At 43.7% G+C, this 25,087-nt stretch overlaps 1 protein-coding gene across 1 annotated transcript in view; it reads left to right on the top strand.

Annotated features, from left to right (window-relative positions):
- Window positions 1-25,087, top strand: part of GRK5 (G protein-coupled receptor kinase 5) — a 223,437-nt gene that overhangs the window by 161,250 nt on the left and 37,100 nt on the right. Inside the window, exons 5-8 of the mRNA XM_084633433.1 lie at window positions 15,224-15,324; window positions 19,076-19,168; window positions 23,083-23,146; window positions 24,029-24,169. Of these exons, the coding sequence (XP_084489559.1) occupies window positions 15,224-15,324; window positions 19,076-19,168; window positions 23,083-23,146; window positions 24,029-24,169 (399 nt within the window). The remainder of the gene's footprint in view (window positions 1-15,223; window positions 15,325-19,075; window positions 19,169-23,082; window positions 23,147-24,028; window positions 24,170-25,087) is intronic.

Genomic DNA, 25,087 nt, shown 5'->3' with positions numbered 1-25,087 from the left:
TTTCTCCATGCCACTAATGTTGAGAAATCTGTCCTTTTCCAATAATGAGGTATCACAGATCTAACTTCTAGTAATAATTGTGCTTGTTACACCTTGATACCCCAATATTCACCACTGTCATGTAGTTAGGATATGTCTTATACAAAGCATGCTTTGTGAGGTGTCATCCTAAAAGTCTTGATCTGTTAGACAGTAATATCTCATTTGATTGTATGTGCTGTCATCGTGTGTGACGTTGTGAAGTTTGGCTATGTATGGGTTGCTGAAACAGGTCCTGAAGTTGAAAACACCCACACACAACCTTTCAGGTATGACAGTAAAAAGGCCAAATTATGTTAATGGCTTATTGAGGAAATGCACACAAGCACAAGGATTACCCCAGGAACTGTGTATACTAGAAACCTCTCAGAGATAGCACTACACAATGGGAACTGTTTGACCCAGCTCACAGTAAAAGAGCTTTCCAGCAAGTGGGGAGAAGGTATAAAAGGGGGGAAATGACGTCATGGGGGGACCTCACTCTCCCGACAACAACACACCTGGAAAAACCTGAGGAAGAAAGACTGAACTGTGGGAAGTGATGGTCCCAGGCTAGAAGGATTTTTAGTCTGTGTATGGAAACCTGGGAAAGCCAAGGCATCTTGTGCCTTAAGAATCTGCTAGCCTGTTTATCACTCAGGGTGAGAATTTGTTAATTTATATCTTACCTATCTAGTGTGTTAAGCTCAGTTTGCAGGTTTTGTTTATTTACTAAGGTAATCTGCTTTGATCTGTTTGCTATCTCTTATAATCACTTAAAATTTCCTTTTGTAGTCAATAAACATATTTCTTGTTTATAACATAACCCAGTTTGTGCAATTCATATCTGGGGGGACAAAAAGCTGTGCACATCTCTCTCCACATTGAGGGAGAGGGTGAATTTTTATGAGCTTGTGCTGTGCAGATCTTTCTATACAGTGCAAGACAGTATTATTTGGGGTTTATCTCCCAAAAGGAGTGTTCATGTGAGTGCTGGGTGAGTCCTCTCACACAGAGCTGACTTCAGTCAGTGTCTGCAGCTGGGTGTGGCCCTACCTGTGTGTGTGTGCTGCAAGAGGCCAGAGAGCCTAATTCAGCAAAACGGGGAGAGGGAATCCAGGCTGGTGGGGCAGGACAGGCTCAGTGAAACCCCAGTACATCAAGTGACACCCCGGACAAGGGGTCCAACCCGACACAGTGATGCAGAGAGCAGGGTCATATGTACAGCATGTTGCTCTGAAACACTGGTGGTGATTTTAAGTGAGTTCTAAGTGTGTCGGCTACACAACAGACAAAGTGGTTACTGGTTTGTTATTTTCTGTTTGCTTATTTTGGGAAAGAGAAGTAGGGACAGGAAAAGCAGGAAAAAGAGCAAAAGTGAAGCTACCAAAAAGTTGGAGCTTTACCGGTTGTAAATAGAAGAAAATGAAAAGATGTAGATAGAGACAGATAGAATTGAAACAGATAGAAATGGGTGAGCAAAAGGCTGCACATCAGAGGGCCATGGAATTGAGATAGCTAGAGGCTGAGGAAGCCCGAGAACGGAGAAAACTGGAGGCTGACAAAGAAATGGAAGCAGAAGCAGCCAGGCAGAAGTTAGCCAAGAACAGGAGGAAAAAGAAAAAGAGAGGAAGCATCAACTGGCCACAGTGGAGTGGAAGAGACAGAACCCTACACTAGGGGCCCCCCCTTCCAAAAATCCACAAGTGGGAGCGGTTGTGCCCAGCGTACAATGAGTCTGGGGACATTGCTGAATATTTCATCACCTGTGAGAGGCTGTCTATGCTCCATGCAATTCTTGAAGATCAACAGATGACCACTTTGGTTGCAAAATTGACTGGGAGAGCTCTAGACATATTCAATAAGATGCCAATTGGTGATGCTTCCAATTATGGTAAATTTAAGGAATTGGTTTTGAAACAGTTTCAGATTACACCTGAAATTTATAGAGTAAAATTTAGAAGCCTTAAGAAAGGGGCTGGATTAAGTAATGTGGCTTATGTGAACCAAATGAGAGATTTACTGGATAAGTGGATGAGGGGAAAAGGTATTACAAACTTTGAAGCAATGTGTGATTTGGTTGCTCAGGAACAGTTTCTGAATATGTCTAATGATGATGTAAAACAGTGTTTATGGGATAAAAAGGTAGAAATGGTCAAAGAACTTGCAGCTTTTGCAGATAATTTTGAACAATCCCAAGCACCTATTAGGAACAAGTCACAGGCAGAGGGGTTCAGGTTTGGTGGGAAGCCAGGTCACCACTTTATTCCTGGGGAAAGGGAGGATGACCGGGAGGTGAGGCACTCCCATACCTGTCCCAAACCACCCTCAAAAACAGGAGACCCTAGAAGGTGCTTCCACTGTGATTCTGTAGAGCACCTGAAGTATAACTGCCCCAGATAGAAGGAGAATAAACCTCCCCTGTCCCATGTTGGCTCAGTTGTCCTCAGCCTCAAGTCACCGGAGGGTACCCCCATAACTTATCACACCTTCTTGGTGGACACTGGGCCTGGTGAACCAGACAAGGAACTCATTAAGATTGTCAGAATTGATGGCACAGAGTGCCTAGGTTGGAGAGATACTGCGGCCCAGCTCTCTCTGGTTCAATCGAGTGTGGTCTCAGAGGTTAGTATTTTACCTGGGCAAATGGCCAGCATTAAGGGGGGTGGGGCCGGAAAGGTTCCCAGTACCACTAGCAAAGGTTCATGTAGAGTGGGAAGGTTTGGAAAGCGATTTACTTGTGGGGATGCTAGAGGACATCCCAGTGGACATGTTGGTAGGGAACGATTTTTTCCACAAGGCCAGGACTGTTGGTGTGGTAACTCGCAGCATGAAGGAGTGTTGTGTAGGGTTCCCAAAGTGGGAGGAGAGGGTGTTGCCTGCCAGTGAAAGGGCTGTTCCAGCTGGTAGCTGCAGGTCTGATGCAGCTGAGCCAGTAATAGATCTTGCCCTAGGGAGCATGGAAGGGTGTGTCTCAGAGAGAAGCCCGGAGGATCATAGAATCATAGAATATCAGGGTTGGAAGGGACCCCTGAAGGTCATCTAGTCCAACCCCCTGCTCGAAGCAGGACCAATTCCTAGTTAAATCATCCCAGCCAGGGCTTTGTCAAGCCTGACCTTAAAAACCTCTAAGGAAGGAGATTCTACCACCTCCCTAGGTAACGCATTCCAGTGTTTCACCACCCTCTTAGTGAAAAAGTTTTTCCTAATATCCAATCTAAACCTCCCCCCCTGCAACTTGAGACCATTACTCCTCGTTCTGTCATCTGCTACCATTGAGAACAGTCTAGAGCCATCCTCTTTGGAACCCCCTTTCAGGTAGTTGAAAGCAGCTATCAAATCCCCCCTCATTCTTCTCTTCTGCAGGCTAAACAATCCCAGCTCCCTCAGCCTCTCCTCATAAGTCATGTGTTCCAGACCCCTAATCATTTTTGTTGCCCTTCGCTGGACTCTCTCCAATTTATCCACATCCTTCTTGTCGTGTGGGGCCCAAAACTGGACACAGTACTCCAGATGAGGCCTCACCAATGTCGAATAGAGGGGAACGATCACGTCCCTCGATCTGCTCGCTATGCCCCTACTTATACATCCCAAAATGCCATTGGCCTTCTTGGCAACAAGGGCACACTGCTGACTCATATCCAGCTTCTCGTCCACTGTCATCCCTAGGTCCTTTTCCGCAGAACTGCTGCCTAGCCATTCGGTCCCTAGTCTGTAGCGGTGCATTGGATTCTTCCATCCTAAGTGCAGGACCCTGCACTTATCCTTATTGAACCTCATCAGATTTCTTTTGGCCCAATCCTCCAATTTGTCTAGGTCCTTCTGTATCCTATCCCTCCCCTCCAGCGTATCTACCACTCCTCCCAGTTTAGTATCATCCGCAAATTTGCTGAGAGTGCAATCCACACCATCCTCCAGATCATTTATGAAGATATTGAACAAAACTGGCCCCAGGACTGACCCCTGGGGCACTCCACTTGACACCGGCTGCCAACTAGACACGGAGCCATTGATCACTACCCGTTGAGCCCGACAATCTAGCCAGCTTTCTACCCACCTTATAGTGCATTCATCCAGCCCATACTTCTTTAACTTGTTGACAAGAATACTGTGGGAGACCGTGTCAAAAACTTTGCTAAAGTCAAGAAACAATACATCCACTGCTTTCCCTTCATCCACAGAACCAGTAATCTCATCATAAAAGGCGATTAGATTAGTCAGGCATGACCTTCCCTTGGTGAATCCATGCTGGCTGTTCCTGATCACCTTCCTCTCATGCAAGTGCTTCAGGATTGATTCTTTGAGGACCTGCTCCATGATTTTTCCAGGGACTGAGGTGAGGCTGACTGGCCTGTAGTTCCCAGGATCCTCCTTCTTCCCTTTTTTAAAGATTGGCACTACATTAGCCTTTTTCCAGTCATCCGGGACTTCCCCGGTTCGCCACGAGTTTTCAAAGATAATGGCCAATGGCTCTGCAATCACAGCCGCCAATTCCTTCAGCACTCTCGGATGCAACTCGTCCGGCCCCATGGACTTGTGCACATCCAGCTTTTCTAAATAGTCCCTAACCACCTCTATCTCCACAGAGGGCTGGCCATCTCTTCCCCAAGAAGGGTATTTGAACCTTAGAATCCACAGAGGAGGGGGGTGAGGGTTCCTTTGGCACTGCAGTGCAGGGTGGCAGCATGCTTCCAATTGAGGGAGAGGTGGAATCGGGCCTTTGCCCAACTGAAAGCAATAGGTCCCCAGACTGGGGGCAGGATAGATGTTGTCAGTGTCTAAGGAAGTTATCCCAAGTATTAGCCACAATATAAAGAATTAATACTAATAATAACACAGCTGCAGCTCATGCTCTTATCCACTCCCAATATCAATTCCTATATCTGTGATATGAAACAAAAATATTCTGGAACTATGAAGCCTTGTGCTCAGCTGGCTTGCCTCAGCCAGACCCAGATGACTCTGTGGTAGGAAAAGAAAACCCAGCTGTCGGTTACTTAAACTGATGCCGCTGCTCATGATCGGAAACTGACTGTTCTCTACAAATGCAACTTGCTCTGAAGGTCAGGGGAAAAAAGATGTATTTTCAAACGTCTTTGTGCCTTACCAAAGAGACCAATGAAATGTGTGTGCGATGGGACAGTACCGGGGCCCCTTCTCTCATGGGGGTGACACACATCTGATCCACGCCATGCCGAAACACAAACAGTCTCTAGAATACCTCTCTTCTGCCTCCTCTCTGACTGCACTCTCCTCTCCTCTTCTGCCTTTCTCACCTTATCCCCCTCAATCTGTCCCTCACTAGCTCACCCACTCCACAAGCCCTGCTTACCTCTTCCTACCCTGTCAGTCTCTGGGTCAGATTAAATCTTGGTTTATGCTGGCCTTTCCCGCCCACTGGGGTGGGAGTGGAGAGTGCAGTCGCAGAAAGTGGCTGTACACCTCTCCCCCGCCCCCAGCCAGCTTTGAGCAGGGGGTTGGACTAGATGACTTCCTGAGGTCCCTTCCAACCCTGATATTCTATGGTTCTATGATTCCCTGCCTAGCCGGGTTATGGAGAGTCAGAATATCCCCATTGCAGGGGCATCAGTGGAGCCTCCAGTGGAAATACCATCTGCCCTCTCCTGGAGTGAGTCCCCCCAGGCAAACAGAAGGCTGGCCTTGGCGGCACCTCCCTGTGCAGCGCGTGAAACCAGTTCACTATCTCTACTCCCCAACTCCAGACATATTCATCTAATGCACTTTCTCCCACCCTCCTATACTATCACATACACTGGTGCTGCCCTCTGCCAACATCAGAGACCTTGCATTCATCTTAGAAGCACTCAGTCCATTTTCTTTCCAATCCCTTCCCTGATTGCAGGACCTCTCATCACCACATTCATATGACTTACAGTGGGGGCAAACTTAAGCACCACTAGGCATCATTAACCGCATCCTATAATGGCTGTACCTTTCAGAAACATCTGGAAGTGGATATGGGATGCAGCAGCAGCAGAATTGGTATTGCATGCCAAAGGTTTGCTAGTACTGACAGAGACTGTTGCTTTCGGTGCTGCAGAGCGGTGAGAGATATGCAAATATGCAGATCAAATGAAGCCACAGGACAGTTGGACAGTTATTTTTTCCAGGTTCTCTTAGACACATGACCATTCTGATCACATCATGCTATAGGACATTCGCTTTTCATCTGAAACTGTTCCTTTCAGAGCTTTCATACCTCTTCTAATTTTTAGTCCACGTAGAGAATTTGCAAATCGTTTACACATGGAATGTTGGTTGCCCACATCTGAAAATATACACATCGTTAAGTCATAAGTGCTTGGATCTGGAGACAGCTTAGGAAAAGTTATGGCTTGACCTTTTGTCCATGGACTGAACCATTTTTAATTAATTTTAGACTAGTTTGTCGTGGAATGTTTTCAGAAACTGAAATGTAACATATGCTGAACGTTATTTGTTTTATACAAGCAACATTTAAAATAACACATAATGATTCATCATTGCAGCCTGTCTGAAACTTGCCAGCAGTGTAACCATATTTATGATCAGAGAGCTTGCATGCAATCAATACTATTAAAAAAAGATATTCTTTTTCCTGTCTAGCTTTGCTTCTACCTCAACATTCATGTTTTAAGGTTCTCTGAAGAGTGGCATCCACTGCCCTAGAGCGAGTATGGGATGGAGCCTGTATTCCTGGGTTCAATTCCCTATGCTGCCACTAACATACTATGTGACAATGGCAAGCTATGTATAGTCTGATTTTCAGACCTGTTGGAACACCCACAACTTCATCTTACTTCAGTGGGACTTCTTTATTTTACTAGGTGTTGTGGATGCTCAGCACATCTGAAAAATGGGGGGCTTATTAACTTCTCTATGCTCAGTTTACTGATCTGTAAAATGGCAGTAATAATAATAATAACTAGCTTTTATATAGTGGTTTTCATCAGTAGATGTCAAAGTGTTTTGCAAAGGAGCTCAGTGTCTATCCCCATTTCATAGATAGGAAATGTGAGGCAAAGAAAGGTAAAGTGACTTGCCCAGTTTCATCCAATGGGCCAGTGGCAGAGCCATGAATAGAATGCAGGTCTCCTGAGCCCCAGTCTGGGACTCTACCCTCTAGGAGACATTGCCTCTGCAGGGTGTGGCTTAATTACTTAGTGCATCTTAAGTGCTTTGAGGTTCTTAGATGAGAAGCATTGCACAACTGCAAAGTATTAATTATTACTATTTATGGACTAAGAAATTGTTGTTGTTGGTTAAAAAGTCAGTCTGACCCAGATGAACAAGAAACTTCTGTTATTCACAGAACAGGTTTAGGACCCAAGCCTTGCTAACTAGAAACTTCCAGACATAGCCTTCCAGCTCACTACATCCCAACCAAAGTTTCCATGTCTTAAACGAAAAGTAGTACCACATTTAGCAGTTCCCTATCTTAAAGGAGCAGTAGCACATTTAACACATCTTAACAAAGTAATATAATTATTAGGGAAATGAATACTCCAATCACAACCATTTACTGCTGAAGTGCCTTACCCAATACTTCTGAAGGGTTTGACCAGTTGGCAGAATGACAAGATGCCACGTGTATTACACAGGTTCCCATGGAAAATATCTCCTCATCATAGAAATATTACAGATATCGTGACAAAACAGATAGAGATGAAGGGGATAATTTGTTTCCTTTTTTGTTCAGTAGATAACAAATAATGAGTCTTAAATGGCTGAGTGAAGCGCCCTGTAGCAGAACGTTATGGCACTGTCATAAAAGGCAAGTTTACATTTTAGAGCACAATGATACAAGGTGACATTTAAAATAACAGGTAATGGGGACTTCAGAATCATCTTGGAAGCTTTCATCAGAGTCTGAGCTTCCCTTCAGTACTTGCACAGTGAGGTATCTCAGTGCCTGTTGACCTTCATATGCAGATGTACACAAACACAGCAGTATATAGTGCTTTCTATTTTGGTTAAAAGTCTGGTAAAAGCGGTTACCCTTTCGACTTCGATTAAACCGTCTAGTCAACAGGTGTAGTTTGATGAGTTTCATTTTTATTGGATCAACTCAATAGCTTCATGCTCTGCCAGAGTCTTAGGACATGATTCTGATCTGAATTACACCTGTTTCCCTGGAGTTACTCCTGATTTACATTGGTGCAAGTGAGATCAAAATCAGTCTTTTAGCATTTGAGAAAATGTAGTAGTCATTAGGGTGCACTGGTAGGGTGACCCAGTGTCTGGTTTTCGACCAGAACACCCAGTCAAAAAGGGACCGTGATGGCTTCGGTCAGCACCACCGACCGGGCCATTAAAAGTATGGTCAGTGGTGCTGCGGAGCTAAGGCAGGCTAGTCCCTACCAGTCCTGGCTCCGCGCTGCGCCTCAGAAGCATCCATCAGGTCTGGCTCCCAGGCGGAGGACCGTGGGGCTCCATGCGCTGCCTCCACCTCGAGCACTGGCTCCGCTCTCCCATTGGCTGGGAACCGTGGCCAATGGGAGCTGCAGGGACAGTGCCTGTGGGCAAAAGCAGTGCGCAGAGACGCCTGGCGTACCTCCGCCTAGGAGCCGGAGCTGCTGGCTCCTTCTGGGGCGCAGCGCGGTCCACGGTGCCAGGACAGGTAGGAAGCCTGCCTTAGCTGCCCCACTGTGCCACTGACTGGGAGCCACCAGATGTAAGCCCATGCCCCAACCCCGAGCCCCAACCCCGGAGCCCTCTCCTGAATACCAAACCCCTCATCTCTGACCCCACCCCAGAGCCTGCACCCCCAGACAGAGCCCTCACCCCCCCTGCATCCCAACTCCCAACCTGGAGCTCCCTCCTGCACCCCAAACCCCTCTCCCCAGAGCCTGTGGCCCCAGATGGAGTCCTCACCCACCCTGCACCCCAACCCCCTGTCCCAGCCTGGAGCCCTCTCCTACACCTTGAACCCCTGCCCCAGCCCAGTGAACATGAGTGAGGGTGGGGGAGAGCGAGCCACTGAGGGAGGGGGAATGTAGTGAGCAGGGTCAGGGCCTCATGGAAGGTGGGGCAGGGGACATGGTCTCAGGAAGGGGTGGGGCTAGGGTGTTTGGTTTTGTGTGATTAGAAAGTTGGCAACCCTATGCACTGGTTATGTCTGTTCAGGCTTGTGGGGGTGGGGGTTGCGGGGATTTTTTTTTAAATACAAGAAAAACATAAGAGCTTAGAGATTTAACAGAAGAGCTTGAATCACAAGATTCAAGATGTATGGTATTAATCCATACCATCTAGATTTGCTTTCGGTAAATTAATCTCATGGCTGCTTAAGAACGTTTCATGTATACAGAAGTGATGCATTGGAGAGTAGGATGAAAGCCAAATCTGCTTTTACAGTCTTTGCCCATGGGATCCTGGGAGAGTGGCATGAAATAAGTGCCATTGAGCACTTTTCATAGAAATCATGCAAGTTGTCCATGCTCCTCCTCATCCAGGGAAGAATCAACTGTCTTCTTTAGTCAGCCACGGCGTTAGTCTTGTGAACTTTCAGTTGCTAGAACCCAAATGCTTGTTTCTTGCCTTCATAAGAGTTACTACCTATTTGTTGTTCTCCAAAGCAAAAGTAAGGTTGTGTGGGTTGTTGGTGGGCTTTTTTTTGGGGGGGGGGCACGATCAGGGGGGCAGTGTTTTGTTTATTTTTAATTCCAGTCAATGTGAATATGTGTTGAATTGCAAGAGCTAAGAAAAAATGACAGGGTTGTTTAAGAATTCTGATGGACACGTTCAATCTGTCATTGTGAGGTATGAAATCATAAGAAAAATCTAAGAAATTATGTCAGTCTATATTGTATATAGCAGACTCTTTGGGACTATAAGGTGTACAGAAGGGTAGGCTACACTAATTGAGTTGGAATGGTCCCTTTGGCTTTAAGCCTCTGGTTTTGAATGGTTTCAAGGGCTGCCCAATTACACAACTTGTTTTCATAGACATACAATACCTCAGAAAATGAACTGCAGATGAAAAAAAATGTATTTTGTTAAAGAAAATTAAATGGTCTAGTAAAACTGTTTGCACTATATACTGGGCTCCAGTCCATCCATATGTTTCCTTTTAAAAAGTGCAGAATGTTAGTGTTCTTAGATGCCTTTACTTCCATTAATATTGTTCATTTGCTGTTGATTTGTTAAGAGGGGAGGAAAGAGAAGAGCGATTCAAAGGTCAGTTGCGAGTGGTTTTGAAAAATTAAGCATTGACTATGTCTCTCATGAACTTGGGATGGAAAAGGGCAATTAACTGTACTTATAAATAGTTCTCACATTCTTTTTTCTTCCCTTCTTTCTTCCCTCACTTTATCACAAATTCAGTCTCCTCACATATTAAAATGGTTCTTAAAATTGTGCTTATGATTTTTTTGAAAGTGTAATATCCTAATATCATTACTGTTAATCATGTTTATTACAGTAGTGCCTAAGAGCCAAGCAACAATGAGGTTCTATTGTGCTTGGCACTGTACAAACATGGTAGCAGACAGTCCCTGTCCCAAAGTGCTTGCAATCTAAATAGACAAGACAGAGAAAGGGTGGGAGGAAGACTTATGACACACAAGCAGCATAACAATGTGATGGCAGCAAACATTGTTAGTTCTGATTCTCTTTTTTGGGGGGGTGGGGGGTTAGTTCAGAGGAGATGAGCTAAATGGAAAAAGAAGTGAAGGGAGAGAGGATGTTAACGGGAAGGGTGTGAGGGGGAGAGAGCAGGGAAGGGGAAGGTACAAGAGGCAGGTGTGGAGTGAAGCTGAGGTGAAGAAATTGGGAGGTAAGAGAAAAGGGAGGGTTGGAGCAAACAGCCAATCAGCACAGAGCAGAGAACGGCCAGTCAAAACTACAATGTATCAAATGTACAAAGATCCCTAGCCTTGGCTGCTTCTATCACTGCTCCTACTGGCTGGTTGCTATCTGAAGTTTTACTCCAAGAAAGGTGAGGGTGGAGAAGGTGCACCTGGGTCATACTTTCACCAGAGTGTGTGTGAGGGGAGAGAATGGTGGTCCCAGCTGGGCCCCATTTTGTAATGCACTTTGGTCTCAGACAAAATGTGATGTGTTCAGTGCCATAACATTAACTTGATCCCAGACAGAGGAGGAGAAATGGAGAGCATGGCTGTATGATTGGGGATGGAAAAGGAGCCAAAGTGTTCTAATGAATGCTTAATGCTCTGCACCTATAGCTGTATTTTGGCATTTAAATAAAAGCCTTGTTTTCCGGTGCTGAATGCCTGCAGGTCGCATAAAATATTGATCCCACAAAAACCCAGGGGAGATACAGATGCTCAACACCTCTACGAACCAGGCCATTTTTATTAGCTGTCTAATTATGGACAGGAATGTTTTAACATGTGTTAGATCATTGCCTCTCCCTTCAGCTCTGCTAACCACATCCAACTAATACATTCTTAAACACTGCTGTCTTTGTCTACACTAGGTAGTGAGTGGGGGTTAACCACATGTTAATTAAAACATGTAAGTTAACATGTTTTCTAACGCAGCTTATAGAATCATAGAATATCAGGGTTGGAAGGGACCTCAGGAGGTCATCTAGTCTAACCCCCTGCTCAAAGCAGGACCAATCCCCAATATTTTTTTAATTTTTTAGCCCCAGATCCCTAAATGGCCCCCCTCAAGGATTGAACTCACAACCCTTGGTTTAGCAGGCCAATGCTCAAACCACTGAGCTATCCTCCCCTCCCCCACCCCCCCAAGACTCCTGTTAACTTCAGTAGTCTTTGGATCAGGCCCTGGACAAATATTCTTAAATGCCTTAGAATTTATATTATATTTTGTTTCCAGTTCGTTCACTGTCATGCCTCCAGTCAGTCATATACATACAAATTTTCAAAATTGGATGCCTAAATGTAGAGATCTCAATCCATATTTAAGCGCCTAAATAAGTGGCTTGATTTCTCATGGTGCTCTGTACACCGCAATTCCCATTGGCTTCAGTGAGCTCTCACGATGAGATTGTACCTGTTTCCTGATCCGTTCAATGAGTGCAGTAATACTTGTTTGTTGTAGTGCAGTTTGAGGTCCTTTGATGAAGTCTGATGTCATTATTTAGAAGTTCTTCTGTTGAGTTAAATGTTCATATTACGTCAATGGGCCCTGTTTGTAGCACTTGGTCCTATTCAGTGTCGCCTTGCAGGCCTCAAAAAGAAAAGGAGGACTTGTAGCACCTTAGAGACTAACAAATTTATTTGAGCATCAGCTTTTGTGAGCTACAGCTCACTTCATTAGATGCATGCAGTGGAAAATACAGTGGGGAGATTTTATATACACAGAGAACATGAAACAATGGGTGTTACCATACACACTGTAATGAGAATGATCAGGTAAGGTGAGCTATTACCAGCAGGAGAGAAAAAAAACCTTTTGTAGTGATAATCAAGGTGGGCCATTTCCAGCAGTTGACAAGAACGTGTGAGGGACAGTGTGTGTGTGTGGGGGGGGAGATAAACATGGGGAAATAGTTTTACTTTGTGTAATGACACATCCACTCCCAGTCTTTATTCAAGCCTAAGTTAATGGTGTCCAGTTTGCAAATTAATTCCAGTTCAGCAGTCTCTCATTGGAGTCTGTTTTTGAAGTTTTTTTGTTGAAGAATTGCCACTTTTAGGTCTGTAATCAAGTGACCAGAGAGATTGAAGTGTTCTCCGACTAGTTTTTGAATGTTATAATTCTTGACGTCTGATTTGTGTCCATTTATTCTTTTACGTAGAGACTGTCCAGTTTGGCCAATGTACATGGCAGAGGGGCATTGCTGGCACATGATGGCATATATCACATTGGTAGATGTGCAGGTGAATGAGCCTCTGATAGTGTGGCTGATGTGATTAGGCCCTATGATGGTGTCCACTGTAACTATTTCACACCTGGGGACAATGTATACCTTCAAATCAGCGGCACTGCTATGGGTACCCGCATGGCCCCACAGTATGCCAACATTTTTCTGGCTGACTTAGAACAACGCTTCCTCAGCTCTTGTTCCCTAATGCCCCTACTCGCGCTACATTGATGACATCTTCATCATCTGGACCCATGGAAAAGAAGCCCTTGAGGAATTCCACCATGATTTCAACAATTTCCATCCCACCATCAACCTCAGCCTGGACCAGTCCACACAAGAGATCCACTTCCTGAACTCTACAGTGCTAATAAGCGATGGTCACATAAACACCACCCTATACCAGAAACCTACTGACCGCTATACTTACCTACATGCCTCCAGTTTTCATCCAGACCACACCACACGATTCATTGTCTACTGCCAAGCTCTATGATACAACCGCATTTGGTCCAACCCCTCAGACAGAGAAAAACACCTACAAGATCTCTACCAAGCATTCTTACAACTACAGTACCCACCTGCTGAAGTGAAGAAACAGATTGACAGAGCCAGAAGAGTACCCAGAAGTTACCTACTACAGGACAGGCCCAACAAAGAAAATAACAGAATGCCACTAGCCATCACCTTCAGCCCCCAACTAAAACCTCTCCAACGCATCATCAAGGATCTACAACCTATCCTGAAGGATGACCCATCACTCTCACAGATCTTGGGAGATAGGCCAGTCCTTGCTTACAGACAGCCCCCCAACCTGAAGCAAATACTCACCAGCAACCATGTTGCTCTCCAGAGAAACCCTGTGGCTGATCTGAGTGGTTATAATGAACTTTACAGGCATTCCACCCAACCTTCTTGGGCTAGACATATGGAGGGAAGGAGGAAATCTTCCACCGAGGACAAAAACATCAAGCATGTTCTACTGATTTTATTAAAATGCTAAACTCTGAGCCTCCATTGCCCAATACAGTAGACTGCAGCCCTGTTTAAAAATACTCCAGCAGAGCACAGAATATGCTTCCCTGTTGTAATCAGGAACGTATTCTCATTTCAGCAGAGAAAAAAAGAAAGATTTCATTCAGCTTTCACCAAGCTGGGGATTTGCTCCTACTTACTCCTGTCCCCTTCTCCTTTGCGTCCATTGTTTGCTCAATTATCACTGCAATTTATTACAATACTTGTCAGGATATCACAAACCAAGCGTGAGCTACCCAGGCCATCTGGTTAGAAGCGAGTGGTTAACTGCCTTGATCCTCCCACTCAGCACCATCTGGTGGTCATGGTCACGAATGAAAAGTTTTTCTTTACAAAGCGTTAGGGCTCCTCCTGAACGTATATTGAGAGGGTTTGATTGATACATATGGCTGGGATCTCGAACGGAGGTAGGTGCTCAAATCCCACTGATTTGAATATGGAAGGGGTGGTCTTCGTGTAAATAAGCACAGACGCAAATAAGAAGGTGAATGAAATATAGCTATAGTGATAGCTATAGATCGATGGATAGATTTCATTCAAATGTTATAATTACACAGTTTTCTTATCAATATGCAAATGTATGAAATGTCTCCAAAAACAAGTCCCTTCTGTTAACTGCTCTGAAATAGACCAATTTGGTGATCTTCCAGGCACATTGCAAAAGACATCTGTTTGACAGGGATTTTGCAGAGCGCTGAAGGTATGTTTCCTACAGCAATGAAGGGTGGAAAGGAGTTCTTGTAGGTAGTTGACTGGGAGAATTCCTGTCTGAAATGATTATTTTAATGTGTTGAGATTTCAATGTACTACTAACTATGTTCGGGTGCCCAGATTCATGTATAGGTGTCTTTTTAATATTATGTAAATCTGAATAAACAAATAAAATACATTCTTTCTGCTCTTGGTTTATGTTGAGCTCCTGCTGGGAAAAAAATGGATTATTTTAGACAACACAAAGAAGTATCAATGAGATGAAAACACTGCCAGAATTCTCTTTTGTTTTAAAGAATGAAGGACTAGTCCCTATGCAGTTCAGTATCACAGGTTTTTCATGGGATGTAAAATGTGGTCTGTGAACTCATAGAGTTGGCAGGCCAGCATCTTTTGCATATCCATGGAGATCAAGATGAGGTGAAAGTACAGAAGAGTGCATGAAAGGTTATCGCATTCATGTGGGGATACAGTGGAGCATAGAGCAAATTACTACAGTATCGTACTTTTCTGCAGCACGACTCAGTTCTCAATTGCTCTTACACAACCCTTGGAGCTGACTTAGAATGGCCAAGAGCTTGGCTAATGAATATGTCTTAATGTGCTAGCAGGGAATCGGTTGTGCCTTATAACAAAGATAACACTGCTCTTTTCGTCTTTCCCTAGTCCCCAGTTTATGTTGCAGAAGTCAGTCAAGATCTTGTCCAGCAGACTGAGGAAAAACTTGAAATCAGCCCCTGCAAAGAGCTGTTTTCTCACTGTGCAAAGTAAGTATAACTTGACTTCCAAAGATCACACAGTTGCAGTGGTCAGACTTGTAAAAGACCACGTCAGATAAGGGGAGGAAATTTTAATTTGGATCTGCACCTTGCATTTTCTTAAATTTACATTCATACTCTCAGACAAATAACTGACAAGTGATGAAATTGCTTCATCTGTATAAAATATAGTAAATATTTCCCTTCCACTATGCAGACTACATACAGGAACTTAGTGTTTCAGGTATTTGACAGAATGTTCTAGCCAAGTGAACCAGCCCTAGACTTCATGCTGTGTGGAAAGAGGTACAATGATAATGAATCCAAAGAAAACATCTCTGTTTCAAAGTGAATAAAAATTAAGTGGTTATACAGTCCATTTATACAGAGGAATGTGCAAATGTTGCCTGCATGGCTTTTCCTGAAAACCTTCAACAAAAGGATGGGGCTTTTAAAAAAATAATACCATCAGTCTGTCTATGGAGTTGAAATGTGTGTGCACTATTTAATCCTTTTGTCTGGGAAAAGGCTTATCGGTTTTGCAGAGGTGAAGCAATTGTGTTGTTGTGTCCTAAAGTTCCCAGTATGCAATTTGCATTTGAAAACACCGATCCTAGTATGTTTAATGCTAGTAGATCAGACACAAACAAAAATATGAAAAGGGGGGAACATCTAAAACAGTCCCATCTGGTCTCTGGCTGAGCACATTTTGTTTTTCCTAGGTGATGTAACGCGGATTTGAAAATGTGCTCTGCTGTCATTCACTGATTTGGCTCCTGTTGTTGACCTTTTCTGCTTTCAGTTATGCTTTGCGTTGGGAAAAGGTGTGGATTACTTCTGGCCCTCTGTTATAACAAATTGGTTTACTTGTATTGGCCTCGTGTCTGCTGGGATATTGATATAACTTACCCCAATTGAGTGCATGAGTCCTGAAGATGACAAAGGCAGAGCTTTGCTTGACTTAAAAAACCTGATATCAGTTTCCGTTTCTGAACTTGATTTCAAAGCTGACAGTTTACTGTAAAATGTATTCTGTTGATGCTGAGGATGGCAACAAAAAAGCAAATAACTGGTGAAAGGCAGCCATTGTTTGTTATAATATGTGAAGCTTTTAATTACTAGATGGCAAGCTTTGGACACCACTTAGTTGAGTTCTGTATTAAGAAGAATTTGAGATAACTGGCTAATTTATCTGTTTCAGTTCATAAATGGTTATGAAACCTCATTCATTAAAATGCTGATCATTTCACATGAACTGGAATGGGCTCAAAAGGAAGTTTGAAAAACTTGCTGTTGGTGTGGGCTAAATGTATTGCACCATGTTAATTTTGGAAGTGTGCATAGTCAAACCCAGACAGGGAAAGGACACACACAAATGAGCCCAGAGGAGGGCAACAAAAATGATTAGGGGGCTGGAGCACATGATTTATGAGGAGAGGCTGAGGGAACTGGGATTATTTAGTCTGCAGAAGAGAAGAATGAGGAGGGATTTAATAGCTGCTTTCAACTACCTGAAAGGGGGTTCCAAAGAGGATGGATCTAGACTGTTCTCAGTGGTAGCAGATGACAGAACGAGGAGTAATGGTCTCAAGTTGCAGTGGGGAGGTTTAGGTTGGATATTAGGAAAAACTTTTTCACCAGGAGGGTGATGAATCACTAGAATAGGTTACCTAGGGAGGTGGTGGAATATCCTTCCTTAGAGGTTTTTAAGGTCAGGCTTGAGAAAGACCTGGCTGGGATGATTTAGTTGGGGATTGAACTAGATGACCTCCTGAGGTCCCTTCCAACCCTGATATTCTATGATTTTATGAAATGTGATGTTTGCCTGCCTTTATGTGTTGTAGCAAGGATTTATTTCAAATACATCTCCATGGATAAGACTGATCCCCTGGAGAAATATATATATTTGCATGTGTTTCCCTTGTTTTGTTTTTTAATAGCTACGGTGGCATGTACCACTGTTATCTTGTTGGGTCTAGGTGTGATTTTGGATTTTTTTTTCTTTTTGTTAGTAACCCGCTAATATTGAGATTTTCTTCTGTAAACTACACTTCTGAGAAAAAATATTTGCTGTCATTGAGACATATACCACATGACCTGTGTGTCCTATCAAAACTAATCAAGACAACTTGAATTGGAATCTTGAATGTAAAATACTAACAATTAACTCCTCATTCACAATCTACAAAACAAGAATTACTAGGAAATAATTTCAAACAAACAACAAATTCCAGAAAATTAAAAATGGCTCCTGGGCAATTAATGAATGGAGAAAAGCTAAATTCAGGAGATAAATTATTAACAATGAATAATTTGCTCAGCTCGAGAACCATATCAGTTAGATAATGAGAAGACCTAGTCCCAAAGCACACTTGTTCCTCAATGGGACATACTGTAGAAATGTTTCCTTTCTCTCAGAGCTGCGTTCTACTTAGAGAGGTTCTTGTGTGATGTCGTCATTGTCGACAGGTTTATACCTGTACTTGTCTGGATGTCATTTTCTGTCTCTGAAATCCTTTTCTAAATTAAAGTGTATTTGGCTAGAAAGTATGCCATGCCTTCCATTGCACTGGTGGGTCACAAGGTAAGACTAGTTCCAGCAGTTCTAGCCAATCAGGAGACCAAGAGCTATCAGAGGAGCCCTGATTGACTAATCTTTAGACTCTATATGATTAGATGCCTCCTTTTCCCCTCAAGTAACTCTGGGCCACTGTGCTGTGAGGCTGCGGGGAGAGCAACTCTCATTCCCTGTGCTGTGTCTCTTCCACGCTGGGCTAAGCTCTGCCCCCCGATGACATGCCAGCAAAGGTACTAGCTCACCAATCAGCAGTGGCCTGAAAGGACAGGACAGCAATCAGTTATACAGCAGCAGACCCTGCACATAAATGCCTGAGGCCTGTCTCATCTTATTTCTCTCAGCCCTGCCCCTCAGCCAGTCTGACAGGACTTCTCTCTGCCTCTGGCCACTTGCTGCCTATCCCACACTAATTCTCTGGCACATTTTCACTGGCTTTCTACCAAAGCTTTGCATCCACAACATGACCACCCAAGGCCCCTTCCTGACACAGGTCCAGATCCACAGGCCCATCCCACTTTTTTCATTTGTTTCATTCTGCTAACAACATAGCTCTTGGGCAGTCCTTTGGCTTAATTCAGTAATATTTTGCTTTCTTTGGACTAAAATTACTTCTTCCCAAAAGCATGAGTTATGACTGACTCCTTTGCTTTAGCTAACAGCATCCCTGATGGTCACTCGATAATTGAGATGTCAATGCCAGAAAGTTTGAGTCCAGATCTGAACATTCCCCAAAGTTCAGGAAGACTGACTCCGGTGGGGTTTGGTTTGGCCCCCTCCTCAAGTTATTAACTGCCCTAGTGGCTAAGGGCCTAATCCAAAGTCCAAAAAGTCAATGGGAGCCTTTCCATTGCCTTCAACAGACTTTGGATCAAGACCTACATGCCCCCTACATGTGACCTCACTGTTAGCTACCATTGTTACCGGCTCTTGGTGCCAGCCAGCTGAAGAGTTTCAGAACCAGTGCCTTTGTCAACACACACGGCGGCACACTAGTACCACACATGGTGAGGTACAGCGTACATGACACATTGTTCCAGTGTAGCTCCTACTGATTAAAACTGTGACTAAAACAAGGTGGAAATAAACGAAGCAACATTGCTTTAGAGCAAGACTGAAATTCCTTTTTTTTTTCTTCAAGTTCAGGATTATAAAATGCTTATATATCTTTTTCATCTGAGACAGATCTGTCCTTGACTACCTAAGTGGAGAGCCATTTCAAGAATACCTAGGCAGCATGTACTTTGATAGGTTTCTGCAGTGGAAGTGGTTGGAAAGGTAAGCACTGCTCTTTTAAAAAATATATATATTTTCACTTTCTATGCAAAACGTGCAGTCTGTGTGTCAAAAAAGCATGCGTTGCTCCCACTGGTTTTTAAATCAAAGGCAGAATTTGGCCCTATCTTTGAGTTACAAACTATTTTAGAACGTAAAATTACAACGAATGAGAAGAGGGGTGGGGGAAATGACATAAATTATTGTAGTGAGAATTTGCCTGACCATCCAGACATTTACTAGAACCTCCCTTCCCATTGGCTTTCCCTCTTGCCTCCTAGACTCCATATAACAGCTCTCAGATTTTGCTCTCCTCCATTCTCCCTCTTTCCCTCCACAAAGACCCCTTGTGCCATGCTCTCTGCGCCCTTAAGCTATGCTTCAGGATTTCCATTCTTCTCAGAAAGGCTTCCCCAAGCTTAGTATTTGGTCATAAGTGCCCATTGTTAGAAGGGTCAAAAAACCGATTGAGGCTTTGTCCTGCAGAATGAAACCAGATAAGAATCAAACTTACCTCAGGGCTAGATCCCATTTCACCCACTAGGTGAGTTCCTCCAACCATGAACCAGTCTACACCAACTATAGCCAAGATAGCAGTGGTCCTCCTTGTATGTGCACAGACTCAGGAATAATCTCCTCCTCTTCCCTCCACTCTCTAGAATACCACTTTCCTCAAGATAGTGAGGATATGTCTACACTACAGTGATACTGCGGCACATGCCGCCGTGGCACTGTAGTGTAGATGCTTCCTATGTTGGCGGAAGGGGTTTCTCCATTGATGAAGGTAATCCATCTCTCCGAGAGGCGACAGCTAGGTCTGTGGAACAATTCTTCTGCTGATCTTGCTGCATCTACAGTAGGTTGACCCAAGTATGTTGCACAGGGCGTGACATTTTTCACAGCCCTGAGTGATGTAGCTAGGTTGATTTAATATTTAGGTGTAGACCAGACTATATTGAAGTTGTAGGCCACAGATAACACCTTGGGAAGCTATATTGCAGAATGTGGGTTGTGCACCATAGACCTATAGGATGAGATTTTCAAAGCTGCTTGAGGAATTTTGACACCCAATTCCCATTAAAATTAATGGGAACTGGGTATCCAAATTTACTTATGTGGCTTCAAAAAATCTCTTCCCTCATAGTTACTGTGCTCCCTGTCACAAAAAGTTTTTCATTGCAGACAAATAGATGTTTGCATCCTGTTGCAAATATGTTTAAATGACCCACTTTAGCAGTTACATCCTACCTACATGTGTCTATGATGTGAAGTTTTAGATGTGCATCTAATCTCCAGTTTTCACATTTGCAAACAGCATGATAAGCAATGCTAAACCAGATTCTGCTTGCTAGAAAAGTTAATAATAAAACAGAAAAACACCCTAGCTATGGCTAGTGTGTTGTAGTGTTTAACTTCCAGTACACTGGGTACCATTTAAAAAAAAAAACATTCTGCAATTTGAGCCGTCCTTTTGCGTAGCTAACCTTTGAATGCTGATGACCAAGACAGATCTATGATAACTTTTTGGAGGACCCACTATTTCTGTTTTTATAACACAAAGGAAAATACAGCATATGTGTCCTAGGGCCAAAATTATTAGGTACACATTTCCAGGCACACTTCATTTTCAGGAATCCTTAGGGGCTTTGACCTGCCAAGACAAAGAAACGTGTATTCTTTGTTGGCTGGTGCCACAGCGGATTGGTGCCGCTGGCTAATGGTGTCTGTAACTCTGAGTTAAAGGCATTCCACACTTTCCACAAACTGAATTACAAGATTTCAGAGTAGCAGCCGTGTTAGTCTGTATCCGCAAAAAGAAAAGGAGTACTTATGGCACCTTAGAAACTAACAAATTTATTTGAGCATAAGCTTTCGTGAGCTACAGCTCACTTCATCGGATGCATGCAGTGGTTGCATGCATCCGATGAAGTGAGCTGTAGCTTACGAAAGCTTATGCTCAAATAAATGTGTTCATCGCTAAGGTGCCACAAGTACTCCTTTTCTTTTTGTGAATTACAAGAGAAGATTTAGGGCCAGATTCTCAGCTTGTGTAAATCAGCAAAATTCAGATGAAATCAACGGAGCTGTGCCAATTGCACCAGCTAAAAATCTAGCTCTTAAAATTAAATACCATTTGGCTGATGGTCAGTCATTTCAGGTCAGTACATGCCATATTCCACATGAAAACCAGAGCATCCAGTGTTCACTGTTATGCTCTATTTTCTTTCTTCCACTTAAATTGAAAAAGATCAGATGTTTCCTATCAAGTCTGACCTTTTTCAGTCTACTGTCACATCTAGGATTTGGAATTTTGTCCAATGCATTGAAGATTTTTATTCCCCCCCCCCCAAAAAAAAACCAAAAACAAAACCAAAACAAACAAACTTGACAAGACATCAGATGAGCCCACTTAGTTTAGGAAACTGAAGAGACTTTCCAGCATTAAACAAAGACAACTTCACTAGCATGGAATGATTAACAGCTCATTCTGAGAGCCTGTTGGCTTCAACAGAACAGCTAAATGCTCAGTTTATTCCAGGGACACTGGCAAATACATAGTTATCACGGTTATTTGGTGCTTTTAATCCTACTAGTGTTTGCAATATTTTCGTAGAAGCTTGAAAATCACATTTTCCCCTTCCAGTTTGGTCCATTCCCATTTCATTTATATAAGGCTTCCTTCTCCCTCCCTCACGCTTGCTGTTTTTTAAAATAGAGCACAAATGAACATGGTTCACCTTAATGTTTACTTCCTTTGTTATCATCAGCCACATCCTTTGTGTTGGTCTCACAGCTATGCTATTTAACTTGTGCTCAGTTTGCTGCCCTACAGCAGCAAAACAAAGCTACTATAGGGTTCATATGAATATTCATTAGCAGTAGCTTTTACTATAGTTTTATTTCATTCCTTAGTGACAGAGTGGTGATTTAAAAAGTAAGGTATTTGAAATCAAATATTCTCCAGCAAATTATAAAAATGTAAGGGAGGTAAATGTTAGAATTAGGATTGGAGGTCTGCCTTTTATGGGAAAATTGTATAACATTTAATAGAGATGAAGTTCTATAGAAGTTATTCTAAAATAAATATAGAAACAGGCCTGAATGGAAAACCAGTCTGCAGATTGTAAGCTCCTTGGGGCAGGGACTAATGTTTTTGGTCTGTGTTTGCACAGCCCCTAGCACAGTGGGGTCCTGGTCTATGACCTAGGTGCTGTGGTGATACAAATAATAAATAACAACAACAGGCTTTCATGACAACTACATGAGACTGAGTTGGGCCAGTGGGAAAGTACATTACAAATATGGCTGCTCAATTCCCTCTTCCTTGCCCATTCCATTCCTGCCTTCCCGCACTAAACCCCACTGCAATAGGACACAGAAAGAGTCCCTGAGAAGCTTGACTTCATGACACAAATGGGACACAGGCTCCCTATCAGTCCAGTGAGCCTGAAGGATTTCCACCCAAGGTAAGGCACTCTGTGCCCATGGAGGAACGGGCAAGATTTGACCCTTAATAGATACCTGTGAATTATCGGATGATTCATAGCATGATTGTGTCTTTTCAAACTCTTCTGACTCCTCATACTTTTTTTTTTTAAAACCCTATATGATGGAAAGTCAGGTCCCCATGTACTCCTAAGACTTTGTCAGAAATTATGCTGCACACCAGTGACTCACTAATGTGTTGTATTTTATTACAGCTTAATATGTTGGAATTGAAAAGTTCAAGCCATACACAGTATTGCAGTAATGTAATTACATAATTATGTAGTCTATTAGATAATGTGATTGCCTTGAAATAATGTGATTATACAATATTTAGCTATTTTGTTCTTTCGAAAGTATGATCTGAAATAAATAAATCTTAGAGAGTGCATTAAATGTAGAGTTTCTTTTTATATTTCCTTTTCTTTCAGGCAACCAGTAACGAAAAACACATTTAGGCAGTACAGGGTACTAGGAAAAGGTGGTTTTGGGGAGGTGAGTAATTCTGAAAGCTTCTGTTAAGAATGTTTCTCACCTCACAGGCACTGCAGGTTAAAAGAAATCTTTTTCATAAGAAAGAGGATGGTTTTAGCCACTTAATTGCTGACAGTTTTCTGTTAACATTTCATAAGATTATAACCCTCCAGGGTCACCTACAGAAATGACTCTTGTTTTGTTTGTTAGTTACTTTTGAATCATGCTCACGCAGTTATTATCTGTATCACAATAGCAACTAGAGGCCTCTGCTTAGATCAGGGCATCATCTAAATGCACAGTATGAAACAGGGCCCTGCCCTGAAGAGTGTATAATCTAAGGGTTCATCTACACAGCAAAAAAACCCTGCGTCAGTAAGTCTCAGAGCCCAGGTCGACTGATTCAGGTTCGCACGGTGGAGCTAAAAATAGTCGTGCAGATGTTCAGCTCTGGCTGGAGCCTGGGCTCTGAAACACAGCAAGGGTCTTGGAGCCTGGGCTCCAAGCCTGAACGTTTACACTGCTCTTTTTAGCCTCGCAGTGTGAGCCCGAGTCAGTTTACCCAGGCTCTGAGGCTTGCTGCCATGTTGATTTTTCTTCTGTGTAGACATACCCTAAGTAGACGAGGCAGACAAAGGGTGGGAGTGGAAACAGGTATAGAAAGGTGAAATGACTACAGTAAGTTTCTAAAGCAGGTCAGTTCCAGAACCAGGGTGAGAACCCTTGTCTCTGGATGCTCTGTCCTGTGCCCTACGCAGTAGGCTACACTGCCTCTCACACCATTAGCAAGCCCTTAAAAAAGCCTGCAGACAAATCAGACGGTGAGGTACTAAACTTTAGAGATAAAGGGTATTTTCTTTAAGCTACCCAAGTAATTGTTTTTCCCTTCTCTTTAATTTTTAGGTCTGTGCTTGCCAAGTCCGAGCGACAGGGAAAATGTATGCCTGCAAAAGATTAGAGAAGAAGAGAATAAAAAAGAGAAAAGGCGAATCCATGGCACTAAATGAAAAGCAGATTTTAGAAAAAGTCAATAGTCAATTTGTAGTGAGTATTGAACTCCTCTCTCTGGGTCCAGTTACATTGTCAGTCCCTGTGCATAATTCTTGTTGACTTCAGTGCCTCCAATTGGCTTCATGGTACACATAGTGGCAGTGGAAGCTGGCCAACTCTGTAATGCTTACTCAGTTTACCGGAGCCCTTCTCTTTTCCATTCAACTGATTCTAGTTTTGGCTTGTAGTATGTGAGACGTGCATCAAATGTGGTGGCTACTTCTATTTAGGGAATTTAAAATGTTTACTCTTTGCAGTCTCCAGTTGTATTGGGGTTGTGTCAGGCTGAGCTATGTTTATCCCCAGTGATTGCCTGATTTCCCAGTACTTGGGTGAGAGAGGGATTTGGTGAGAGTGAGCTGGCTGAGGCTCAACCCAGTAAGACGAAGATGATGGTGCTTGGCTAGCAGGAAACATCTAGTCAATATGGGCCTGGTCTGTCCTGTCGGGGTGCCAACCCCCTCAGGTTGGCCAGGAGTCTCCCAGAATCGGCCTCAATCTCCTGGTTGCTATTGAAAGCAATCCGGGAGATTTTAATTGGCCAAAAGTCCGGTCAGCAGTGCAGTGGGGCATAGGCAGGCTCCCTACCTGCCCTGGCTCTGCGTGGCTCCCGGAAATGGCTAGCATGTCCGGCTCCTAGGCTCAGGGGCAGCCAGGAGGTCTCTGTGCGCTGCCCCCGCCCCAGGAACCAGCTCCACAACTCCCATTGGCTGGGAACCGTGACCAATGGGAGCTGCAGGGGCGGTGCCTGAAGGCAAGGGCAGCACACAGAGCTGCCTGCCCACCCTTGAGCCTAGGAGCCGCAAGGACATGCTGCTGCTTCCAGGAGCCACCTGAGGTAAGCACCGCCCGGCCGGAGCCTGCACGCCTCACCCCAACCCCGTGCTCCAGCCCTGAGCCCCCTCTCGCACC

Source organism: Lepidochelys olivacea (genome assembly GCF_965140295.1).
Source record: "Lepidochelys olivacea isolate rLepOli2 genome assembly, chromosome: 7".
NCBI lineage: Eukaryota > Metazoa > Chordata > Testudines > Cheloniidae > Lepidochelys > Lepidochelys olivacea.
This window is presented reverse-complemented; position numbering and strand designations above follow the sequence as displayed.